Source organism: Leucoraja erinacea, chromosome 20, assembly GCF_028641065.1.
Source record: "Leucoraja erinacea ecotype New England chromosome 20, Leri_hhj_1, whole genome shotgun sequence".
Lineage (NCBI taxonomy): Eukaryota > Metazoa > Chordata > Chondrichthyes > Rajiformes > Rajidae > Leucoraja > Leucoraja erinaceus.
Window position 1 is genome coordinate 22,614,901 of NC_073396.1, and position 12,795 is coordinate 22,627,695.

The window sequence follows — 12,795 nt, forward strand, 5'->3', positions numbered from 1 at the left end:
GATGTTTGTAGGTGAGAATGGGTTAGGATTCAGCAGCAGCGATTTATTTTGCTAGAATAGAGTTGGTCATGTGAAATTGTAAACTCGGGAAAAAAAGATAAATTATCTGTTGGGCATTATGTACTGTAACACCGTGAATACAATGTTTCACATTTTAGGAATGTTATATTCAGCGGTCAGTTAATGATTCTGTGGATATGAGTCACTTGCATAGAAATAAAGTTGGATTTGTTTAATTCCTTCTATGATTTTGACATTTTGGTGTGTTTTGTTTTGTTATGGGAGCAGATTTTGCAATAGTTTTCATGGCCGTCCGAAGGGGGGGGGGGGGTGCGTGAGGTGCGACCGCACCCTCCTTTTCTTTCCCTTAAGAAGAAGATGAAAAAAAGAAATCACATAATGATCTTCTCCGCAGATGCTGCCTGACCCGCTGAGTTACTCCAGCATTTTGTGACTATTTTCCCTTCACCCATCTGACCAAGCCCACTCTCCCCCCTCCTTTCCTATGTTCCTTTCCATCCATAAACCTCTCTCTGCCTTTACATTTCACTCCTCTTTCAAATCTGCTCTACTTATACATGCATTTTTCTTCTTCACTTTTTAGTCATAGAATGATGCAGTGTGGAAACAGGCGCTTCAGCCCAACTTGCCCACACCGACCGACATGTCCCATCTAAACTAGTCCCACTCACACGCATTTGGCCCATATCCATCTAAATCTGTCCTATCCATGTACGTGTCCAAATGTCTCTTAAACATTACGATAGTCCCAGCCTTAACTACCTCCTCTGGCAGCTTGTTACATACACCCAGCAACCTTTCCTGTTAATTTCTGAAATATTGATCATAAATTTGGTGCAAAAATGCTCCAAAATAAGGCTCACAATGCATCGGAAAGCATCTAAAACCCTTGAGCTTCCAGGGCCCTTAAGTGGGCCCTGGACCCCGGCATCGAGGGGCTTCACACTTCACGCTCATGATGTGCGCAGCGCGCACATTATGTCACATTAAGTTTTTTGTAATCCTGTTATGCCATGCCCCTTTTTGAAAAGTTTCGTACGGGTCTGGTTTTACTGATACCGATGGTAACCTTTTTACGTTCAAGCAAACTACTATTTGAATTAAACTTTTTGAATCAATACCAAAACGGGAACTACTTTCAGAATGGATCTTCCTTTTGTTCCAACATTTGAGATTTATATCTTGAGGCACAATTAGTTGGCTCCATAGGAATGATGCTGAACTTGTTAGAGATAATGTAGCAGCTGCATACTATGAAATTGATGTTAAAATTAATGTGTTTGTTTTAGGACTGGATGAGGATGATGGAGACAGTAAAGGTAAAGAATTTTTAATTGTTTATCTGAACTATTAATTCTGGCGTATTGGTAGAATCAAATTCAATTTTTGCTTTGTTGTTCTTGCCATTTAGGAGGAAATACAACTTTGATACAAGCAAATGGGGACATACTAACAGGAGAGATGCAGATGGCAATGTTCAATGGTTACACCTGCACTGACTGCAGCATGCTTTCTGAACGAAAAGATGTTTTGACGGCACACTGTGCCTCTCATGCAACTACTTCTACCGTGTACTCCAGGAGCAGAAACAAAGACAAATCAAGTAAGTCACTAACGTTTCTTTAAGACTTGCAACAGCGACACTTGGACAGAAGTACCAGTGGCTAGAAACCCCAGGGCCTTCTGTGGGTGAAAATAATTTGAGGCTCCCTTCTGCATATTGTTCCCTCATCTGTTGCTGTATTTGGGAATGCTAAATGAGCAAATTGTCGATTTGTCTGATCTGTTGCTATGCCTGCCGTGGTAATATATAGTCTATAATTCAGCCCAGTTGGAATATTATGTTCAATTCGGCATACAAGGTTTTTGGGGTGATGTGAAGGCTTTGGTGGAAGCATAGAGGAAATTAATTAGAATGTGTTCAGGAATGAGAGGTTATATGTATTTGGATGAACATTTATTTTGTCCTCTGAGCAGAGATTTAATAGAAATGTTCTAAGTTAATAGTTTTTTAACAGAAGAAATGAACAAACATTATGTGCTTTGGCTGAAACTTTGCTTGAGTGATGGGAATAGGCGGTCCAGATTCAAAACAATCGTAAAAGAACTAGAAATGAATTGTGGAAATTTCTGCATGAGTTATGAAGTGTAGGATCAGAGAGTGGGTCTACCTGGATTGTTCTCTATGACTCAATGAATTAAACGGAGGCCTCCTGTGCTGTATCAGCTTGCTTGAGTGAAAATTCTTGATATGCAACTTGTTGACAATGGGGGGGACATTGTTTGAAAAGTCAAATGCTAAGTAGGGAATTGGTAATTTTTCATGAAGTACAAATTTGTTTTTAATATATGTACATATCAGGTGGCATTTTGAGAAGTGTGTCTGTTGAGGAGGAGAAACTGTAAGAAATTATTCTGTGTGCGTATGCCTTTTATGACAATGCCAAAGGCAATTCCGAGGCTATTCCTTGATCTATATAATTTTTGCAGGCTGAAGTAAGGAAGAAACTAAATCTCATTCTTAATTTTCAACTTGTGCTAAACTGTGATTTCGTTTATCAGCATTTAACAGATAATTTGTTGAGACTTTGTTTATGAATAAATATTGATTTGAAAGTATGATTTTTAATTTGAAATATCCAAATTTAGGAGTCTTGACTAGCTGAATAATTTAGTCAGCAAAAGTTACTGACTGTTAAATGCAGTACAGATTGTAATTCTTTTGGCTTGATATTTCAGAGGAATTTTCTAGACTTTTTTTATTGAACTGCAAATTGATTATTACTTTTAGGGCAGAAATTGAAGTATACCATGAAGATTTGTGTACATGAGATGTTATAATTGACCACGGATTGCAACATACAATTTGTGAAATGAAAACGCTACATGACTGACTAATTTATTTAATTGTAGTGGGTTTTCATGCATGAATTTATTTTCACTTCAATTTAACATTAAAGGATTTAATCAGCAAAATACTTGTAAATACTTGTAAATACTTGCACTTTACATACATGAGCAGTTCTACCGCAGAAAGCACATCCAACCTCGAGTGTTATGAAGGCTAAAATGCTATTGGAATCTTAAAAATTGGTTGCATTCATTTTTTTTTTAGGAGGAGTGATGTTCACAAGTCACGCACATCGACTGGCAAAGTATGCTGTATCTACTACTGCCGCTTGGCTTTTACAACTTTATCAAACAATATTGTTGAAGACTGGTTTTTGCTCCCGAAGTACATGTAGGTGAAACGCACGCTTGCATGGGCATAAATTTGTTGCCATCTAAATGAGCCAATTGCTGCTCTATTCATTATGCTTGCCACATTATCATTCTAAGGGTTTAGTTCGCGATGTTTCAAGTGCTTCTCCAAAAATCTAGAACTTCAAGTCATTGTGTTGGAGTCACAGTCACACAGCGTGGAAACAGGCCTTTCGGCTCAACTTGTCCATGCCGATGAATCTGAAAAAAAATGGATTATATTCTTGAATCCATCATTTTTGACCCGTGCTGTCCTTTCACTTTTTGCTTATTTGATTTAGATTACATGTTTACACTGTTTGGAGAGGACCCAGCTTGTGGTTGTAAATTGGTACACTAAATTTAAGTAGCAATACCATACCTTTTTACTGATTTATTTAGGTAAATACTTAATAGCGCGGTCATTTGCATGCATGAGCGTTGTGTTGGCTACATGCAAATAGGTTAACATCATCTCCAATCAATTTGGGAGCAAGTTTTTTCTCGACCTCTTGGAGGAAGCCAGCTAAGGATCGGTTTCTGTGTTGCAGCCCATTCAAGTTACTGTGGACGAATGAATGTAAAAGAATTGATTACTGGGGATGGACACCTGCATATAAATGGGGAGTCCTTGTGTAAGTATTTTAGTTTGCTACCTGATGTTGCTGCTTCATTCGACAACTGCTTGTGGGGCAAATACACTTGACCACCAATTCCCTTTGTTCACTTGACTAATGGATTATACTGCCACAATCAACAGGTGATGACTGTAAGGGGATGCAACACGATACATATAAATCCACTGACATGGAGTCCACAAAGTACATGAAGCATACACAAGTCACACGGACTATCTGGCTGGTCTTTTCTTATGCAGGTTGTTTTCTTTTTTAATTCTACTTTGTCCTCTTTTTGAAAACGGCAAAAGTTATTATTGCATGTTTGGAAGATTTGGTGCTTCAACTTTTTGTGCAGTATATTTAATAAATATTTATCCCAACAAGAAATTATCTGAATTTGCTCAGTTGATGTATTGCAGATTGATTTGTTTTATATTTGTAGGCTCATTGTTGCTGCAAATTATCCAGGCTGTTGGTGCTGTTGCCTGGTTTGTATCCAGGAAGGTCTTGTCTATTCTGTGGTTGGCCATTGTATCTCCAGGTTATTTAATTTTTATTTTTCATTTTTGTTCTGCATTTGTTCCACCCATTTGATTTTGTGCATGCTTTAGTACTCCTAGAGCTGGTTTTTGTAGTGCATGCTTTCAGGTATTATTACGGTGTTGCAAATTTTGATTTCACCCAAGTCTTCGGCATATTGTGATGGCTTCAGTAGTGCAATGACATTAGTCTGCTTTAGCTTTCTTTACCATTCTTCCACTTTGGATCCATACGTTTGTTCCTATTTTCTCCGATTTATAGCTGGGTGCTACGTACAGCATGTTTGTTGCAGCATTTGCACTTGTACCAAGCTGCTTTTCAGGGTGAGCACCTGATTACTTAGCTCTACATTTATTCTTTTGTTTGTTTTTAGGAAAGGCTGCTTCTGGAGCATTTTGGTGGCTTGGGACTGGATGGTACCAGCTGATTACTTTAATGTCCCTTCTTGATGTATTCTTGCTCACCAGGTATGTTTTGCTGATGTATATCAAATGCTTCACTGTTCACATTGGAAGGAGAGTACTAAATGTATTAGACATTTAAAAAAACGACTAGATTTAATTTAGTTTGGAAATTATTGTCTTTGCATTCAGGTGTCTTCCCAGATTACTTAGATGGCTGTTCTTATTGATTCCATTTCTTCTTCTATTTGGTAAGTAAACACAAACCTTGATTGCACTGTAGTTCTATTAGGACTGTGAACTGAAAGAAGGTACCTAACACACTTAATTAAGAGTACAATAAAGAAACCGTATTACTGTGTGCAGAATTAACAACCTGATAAAGGAGGGTTGCACATCGAGGCTAATTGAATGTGAAATGACACTACAACTCATCTTGTAGTTTAAGATGGCTATTGCATATGCCCAGAGAAGCCACATTCCTAACCTTTAATCGGACACAATTTACGAGAGCTTACTTGAAATCCCCCCCCCAAAATTGTATCACCTAGGCTGGATGAGGTGGCCGATCTCAATCTCAGCGGGACTTTTGTGCCATTTGACGGGTCGAATTTGTCCCCTCTGGCCTGACCTCTGGAATTCAGGCCCGGCGTGAGCCAGCAGATCCATTCCCATAGCCATTTTCCGTGTCCGACTTTGCGGGATGGTATCTTGGTTCCTCGGCGGCCTAGGTGGACTGTTCCAGTACTGTTGGACTACTCACGGAGCCCTTGACCTCTGTTGTTCCGGCAAAACGGATAATCCAGAAAAGCTCTGGAACCAAGGGTGCCAGAAAACCGGTGGTGGACCTGTATATACAATTGCAGATACCAAGGTATCTATGAGCATCAATGAATATACTGTCAAATTTATTTTCAATGCGACTTTTGTAAATCTCTCCCACGTATATTGGCAGTAATGTGCTTCTTCCATATGGCCAAACCTACCAAAATGGTCTTGAGTACCTAAGACAAACTGCTTCCTGCGCATATAAAACAGACTGGCTCCCATTATTTATTCATTCAAATAACTTGAATGAATTGTTGTGAAATGTTTATTATAAAGAACAATTCAATTTGGGAAAGTGACAAAGACCAGTTACAAAATTCACTATTTAACTTTATGATAAAGGAATATAAACTGATCTGTAATTGAACCAAGTAGACACAAAATTATGTTTCAATAGTTGGAATTTTGTCGGTCAGACATGAATTTCAACAATAAATCTCTGCCCTATTTTTCTTTTTGTTATCAAATCCAAAAAACGGTGTTTAAATGGTTTGAATTCAAAGCATTACCAGTTGTTAATACCAATACCAGTTGGTACCCAAATGGTACATTTGTCAGTGTTCTAGATTATGCCCCTCACTTTTGTTTAGAACATGTTTAAGAAAGAACTGCAGATGCTGGAAAAATGGAAGGTAGACAGAAATGCTGGAGAAACTCGGCGGGTGAGGCAACATCTATGGAGCAAAGGAGTAGGTGAAGAAAGGTCTCGACCTGAAATGTCACCTATTCCTTCGCTCCATAGATGCTGCCTCACCCACTGAGTTTCTCCAGCATTTTGTCTACCTTTTGTTTAAACCATGATCGTATCAGGCTCTTTGGTCATTGAGTTTCCTCCATATCGTAATGTTAATTTTAATTTTATGCTGCCTTTAAGTATTCGACTTGAATCGACACACTTAATTGATAGAACAGTGTCATCTAGTGGGTTACATTAAAAATGGTTTTGAGACTAATTGGTAAATCAATGTTGAACGGCAGTAAAAACCCTCATTAAAAGTATTTACTGTATTTTTTATGTAACTAGTGAGGTCATTGTTTAAAATAGTGGACTTAATGTGTTAGAATTTGCCCTGATTAATTACATTATTGATGAAGGCACCAGCAGAAAATGGGTCTGAAAAAGCACAAAAGCTTGTCGTTTAGCCTACTTTGTAGTGCTAATTATAACAACACAACACTACAGTTCCCTTATTTCTACCTGTAGCAAATTATTGTTCACCGTCTTTAGTACAATATTGTAATACCTTTTTATTTCTTCAGTTGGCCTGTGGTACTATGGACTGGCAGGCTTGTGGTCATTGTTGCCAATCTTCAATGGAACGGCGTTACAAACAGCACTGCTTTCAAAAGAAATTGTACCAAATGTTCAAACAAATGAGGAGATTCCAAGTTCTCCACCGATTACCCTGGTAATGATTCCAGCATAAATAGTTTGTGTAGCATTGCTCAGGACCTGAAGTGCTTTTTTTAACCGCTGTATGGCTATTTGTTTCAGAATACTGGACACTCTTTTGATTGGAGTCGTGTGGCAGAGTTGGAAAAGCAGGTTGCCGTTCTGAATGGCAAGTGTGATCAGACCACCCACACTGCAGACGTTCATTACAGTCAGCTTATTGGTTTGTTAGAGAAGCTACAGGAGCAGGTCAGAGAGATGAGCGATAAAGAGAGAATCTCCATCCTCATCAGAAACTTGATCAGCCAGCATTCAAATGTGCTGCGAGAAGAGATAAAGTTGGAAACAAGTGATCATTCCCAGGTAAGTTACCAGAGTGAACCAGATCATCGCACAAACCAACCTTCCTTCCATTGACGCCATCTACACCTTGGCATGGCCACCAGCATAATCAAGGACGAGTCGCACTACGGCCGCTCCCTCTTCTCCCCTCTCCCATCAGGCAAGAGGTATAGAAGTATGAAAACTCATGCCTCCAGATTATGATGCAGGGTCTTAACCCGAAATGACACCCATTCCTCTTCTCCAGAGATGCTGCCTGACATGCTGAGTTAGTCAAGCATTTTGTGTCTACCTCCAGGTTCAGGGACAGTTTCTTCCCAGTTGTTATCAGAACCATCCTACAAACAACTGAAGCAGTCCTGAGCTATCTACCTCAATGGAGACCCTCGGACTATCTTTGATTGGACTTTACCTTGTTCTAAACGTTACCCATGTTATTCCCTTTTTGTGTATTTATACATTGTAGATTGTAATTTTGAATGGTTAGAATGTAACAAAACCATTTCACTGTACCTTGGTACCCATGAAAATAAAGTAAACTAAGGTAAACTGAAAGATAAGAGGAAGCAACGGCTGAGGTGAGCTTCAGTGGTATATTGTAGTTTGCTCACCTTTGCAACAGAGTTACCAGCAATCTCATCTGTGTATCTGAGGACCATCTTTGATAGCAGTTTCCAGCTGCAGCCAGATGTAGTTTGTAAAGGTTGAATTGAGCCTAACATTGCAGTTATTTTTAGGTATAAATTTCCTCTAAGTTGCTTTATGTACATCAGATTGCACTTGGACTTGATCCTGGAAAAATAATTTGTTGTGCAGCTGTGCTCTTTTATTTACATATGTGTTTTTGAATATCCATACTAATAATGTTCATTGTTGGTACAAGGTGAATCCAAGTGCAGTGTTCTGACTTTTGCTTAACTCTTTAGAGGCCACTTCTACTTTAAGGCATTAGTTTCTTGTGCTTTCGGAAGGATTTGTTAGTAAAAGGCAGTTGTGTAGATAAGGTAAACAGATTTTCCGTTAATTATTTAAAATTATATAATATGCAAGTCCACCACTGATTTTTCCGGCAGTGATCCAGCACTCACTTTAATGTATCAAAAACACCCAGTCGGAGCCAGCAGATCCATTCCCATAGCCAACTTCTGCAACTGAATTAGTGGGCCGGCATCTCAGCTTACCAAGGCTGTGACCTCTATTGGTCCAAGGATACCAGAAAATCAGTGGTGGACCTGTATTATATTTGAGTATATAAAATTATGAGAGTCATAGATAGATTAGACAGTCAGAAATTTTTTTCCAAGGATAGAAAATCAAATACTTGAGGGCATAGCTTTAAGGTGAGGTGGACCAAGTTTAAAGGAGATGTGCTGGGCAACTTATTTTATACAGAGGGTGGCGGGTGCCTGGAACGTGTTGCTAGGGTTGGTGGTTGAGACAGATATGATAATGGCATTTAAGAGGCTTTTGGATAGGCGTGTGGATCAGCAGGTTATGGATATGGATTATGCTCAAGTGGATGAAAGATGGTCTTGGCATCATGTTCAGCACAGACATTGTGGACCGAAGGGCCTGTTCTTATGCTGTATTCTTCTGTATTCTATTTTTTACAGAGTTATATCAATTGTTCCTTTGTGGAACTGGGTGAAATTTAAGTTGGTAGTGGAAATTAGCGGTGACATTTTGAAAATTCTTGAACATTAGCACCTAACCTTTCTTGAATTCCATTGCAATATCTCTTGGGTTGTCATTGGTGCTCTTCCTGTACTGTGCAAATAATATGCATTCCGTTGCCTGGATGCTTTAGACTTTATACTGAGAATAAAGCTGCCTTTGCATTGAAACGAGTGTCCAGTCAGTTAGTAGCTCTTTGAACAACTGTGCCAGTGAGGATGATCTCTTTAGATAAGTATATAAGCATTTGGAAATAAGCACCGGATGCAACAGTGGATTTCTTCAATTCTCCAGAATTGGAGGAACATTAATATTCCATTAGAAACCTGACAATTGGGAAGTGGCTTCACTGATTTCCATCAGTTTCGGTGTCAAGGATTCATGTCCCAGCTTTGATGTATCGAAATACTCAAAACATGTTCTGCATGTGTAAATAAATGGAACTTGGCCAGTTGGCAATTCGATTAGTCTTAGTAACAGAAAAGTATTGACTATTGAGTAAAATCTTTGATATTTTTTTTGCCTCATTTTTCATTATTTTGGTTTGTTTATTATCGTCACGAGTACCATGGTACAGTGAAAAGTTTTATTTTGCATGCTGCCACTCAAATCTGTTAATACTATACATAAATCCCAAGCTAAACTCAAATACAATAGGTCGAATGAAGGGAAAGCTGCAGGGTGCTGAATTGGTAATATCTATGTCTCAATTGTAGGCTGCCCATTTTCAAAACAAATGATGCAAGTGACCAATCACAAGACAGGCTTGGAGTAGAGCCTCTTGGATTTATTTGATGTCTATCTTTTAAATTATTAATGTGATCATATTGCCTCTGCAACTATGATAACATGGTTTGTAATTATATTTAAGCAGAACAGTTTAGTTATTACTTAGTTTAGTTTAGAGATACAGCATGGAAACTGGCTCTTCGTTCCACCGACTCTGTGTCGACTAGCGATCCCCGTACGCTAGCACTGCCCTGCGAACTAGGGACAATTTACAATTTTTACCAAAGCTAATTAACCTACAAACATTTATGTCCTTGGAGTGTGGGAGGAAACCGTAGCACCCGGAGAAAACCCACACTGTCATGGGGAGAACATACTAACTTAGTACAGACAGCACCCGTAGTCGGGAACGAACCCGTGTCTCTGGCGCTGTAAGGCAGCAACTCTACTGCTGTGCCACGGTGCAGCCCGCAACTTCTATAGATCTCGTAGAAATCCGTTTCCATTAAAATCCCGGAGTTTATGATGGCTAAACCTTCCATTCTGAGAATACTTTTAATGTGATTATTTGTTTGTTTGGCTGAGTTAACCACTGTTTTCCTTCCTTACCAGAACCAGTTTTTAGTTTTGCAGCAGAAGCATGAGTTACGAATTGCTGAACTGGAGTTGATGTTTCAGAGCTTGTCTAACAGATCAGAGGTACTGTGATTTTGTAGTTATACCTGCTAGTTCATAATGTGACTGGGAAATTGTTGAATCTTTGCACATTTCCTGTTGCACAGTCCCCAGTGGGTGATTAGATTAGGCTTAATATAGGCCCCGACCTCGGGTGGACTATGAGGGGGAGAACTGGTTATTTTTGGTGCCTTCCCTCACAGTGAATTCTGCTGTGGGGGGACGTTTCATGTTGATTTCTATAGTGTACTGTTTCTGTGTCTTTTTTCTTATTCTCTTTTTTCTCTTTTTTTTGATTTGTATGGATTTATTGCATTGATCTGTTCAATTAATTTAATCAATCTTTGTAAAGCACTTTGGTTCAAATACTGGTTTTGTTGAAAAGTGCTATATAAATAAATATTATTATTATTATTATTATTAATTCTGAAACATGGAGCGCAATCCGTTTGGCAAAGCAGATTGTAGAGATGCACACACAAGGACTACCTGGAAAGAATCAGTTGGCATGTTGCAATGCTCTGGCACAAAATAAAAATAAAAACCAGATAACTCTTCCTGTAGACCACATGCAGTCTAATTATGTGTATAATTTGGTAATTGTCGTTTGAGTGATTTGGACATTTTACTTTAATTGTATTTAAACAGAACAGTTTAGTTATTAATTGAACTGAGTTGATTGTAGAATGAAAGTACAAACTGATAAAAATTGTTTTGTACAAATGCTAAGTTTATCTGGAAGACGTGCACAAACTCATGCTAGTAACTGCTTTAAGCTTCACTGTGGGGTCAGCACAGGATTTTGGGCACAAGGGAGCTTGTAAGAAAGATGATTTGTACCCTGGAGACACAACTACAGAGCCTCAGCGCAGATGGAGAACAAGGAGGGAAGAGACAAAGACTTTAAGACTTTTGCCTTCCATCACAGTGAGGAGGTGCCTGGTGAACTCATTGTGGTGGATGTTAAATTTGTGTTTATTGTGGGTTTTTGTTATTTTTATTGTATGTATGACTGCAAGGCAACAAACGTTTGTTCAGACCGAAAGGTCTGAATGACAATAAAGGATACTTTGACTTTGACTTTGAGATGCTGGAATCATGAATATAAAAAAAACTACAGGAGGTTTTGGGTCAAACCTTTCAGTCGTCTATCCATTTCCCTCCATAGATGTTGCCTGACCCGCTGAGTTCCTCCAGCAGTGTTTTTTTTTCATGCTCCCCGCATTGATAGTTGCATCAGCAATGGATGTTGTCACTTGCAAAGTAATAAAGTTCCTTAATTAAGAAAACGCTCAATTTTTTTATTATACTCCGGTCCTGGAAAGTCTATTGAATGGTCACAACAACCTCTTACCTTACCCCACCTGCCATTCCACCCCATCCCAAGGCCCCCTAAAATCTGGTTACACCCATGACCTACCATCTTCTGTCTCGCCCCATCTCATTTGTATGTCTCTTTATCTTTCCTTACACATTTAGTCTGGATGCAGTTGATTATCACTTTACCTCCACAGATGCTGTTTGACTTACTGGGTTCTTGAAGCATTTCAAAATTTGCACCATATTCCAGCATCCTGCACTCTCTTGCTTCAGTCTATTGAAAATCTGTTTACAATGATCTTCAGATTTGGTCCTCATCAGGAAATTAGGAGCAACAGATTTACGATGACTACATATTTTATTGGGAACTTTGTAGACCTTTAAAGTGAGCTTTATTTCTGCTATTTACAATTCGGAAATGAAGTGCTTACTCCATTGGATGCAGGTGGAGAAAAGACTTGGTGTCTTCATCCCATCAAAACTCTTCAGCAGAGGTTTGGATTTTGAGGAAATGCAGTGAATATTAAGCAAAGAAATTTCAGTTCTCAAAAGATCAGCAGGAATTATTTTAAATGGACCTGTTGCTTCGAATGTGCAGTTTATAATGGTAATTCTAGCTTCACTGTACCTTAATTGGTACACGTCACAATAAACGGACCTTTGAACCTTTAATCTAAACGGTGCATTATTTTCAAAAACAGAATAGCAGATGTGGTTAAATGTACATTTGATGTATGAATCGCTCTATATTTGTATGAAATTAGTGGCCAGAAAGAATCTTATAAATCATCAGTAAAATTACTGGTAATGCTTTTTGCATTGAAAAGCGTAATCTTATTTTTCAAAATACACACTGACCAGTTCACGATCCATTGTCAAATTCAGTCTCTTCAATTCTGGGAACATTTTGTGACATTAGCTGCAATTGTTTTCATGGTATCAAGAAAGCAATGTAGTTATCAAATTTGACAAGTTTTACATGTTATCCAATCAGCAGTGTGACATCTGGTCA

General features: G+C 38.6%; 1 protein-coding gene across 7 annotated transcripts in view; it reads left to right on the top strand.

Annotated features, from left to right (window-relative positions):
- The window catches only part of sun1b (Sad1 and UNC84 domain containing 1b), a 63,789-nt gene that overhangs the window by 31,180 nt on the left and 19,814 nt on the right, over positions 1-12,795 (top strand). For all 7 annotated transcript variants that reach the window (XM_055651638.1, XM_055651632.1, XM_055651634.1 and 4 more), the window contains 11 exons: positions 1,311-1,340; positions 1,433-1,624; positions 3,137-3,262; positions 3,813-3,896; positions 4,022-4,138; positions 4,324-4,422; positions 4,795-4,888; positions 5,015-5,073; positions 6,911-7,059; positions 7,146-7,406; positions 10,401-10,487. In XM_055651638.1, the coding sequence (XP_055507613.1) occupies positions 1,311-1,340; positions 1,433-1,624; positions 3,137-3,262; positions 3,813-3,896; positions 4,022-4,138; positions 4,324-4,422; positions 4,795-4,888; positions 5,015-5,073; positions 6,911-7,059; positions 7,146-7,406; positions 10,401-10,487 (1,298 nt within the window). The remainder of the gene's footprint in view (positions 1-1,310; positions 1,341-1,432; positions 1,625-3,136; positions 3,263-3,812; positions 3,897-4,021; positions 4,139-4,323; positions 4,423-4,794; positions 4,889-5,014; positions 5,074-6,910; positions 7,060-7,145; positions 7,407-10,400; positions 10,488-12,795) is intronic.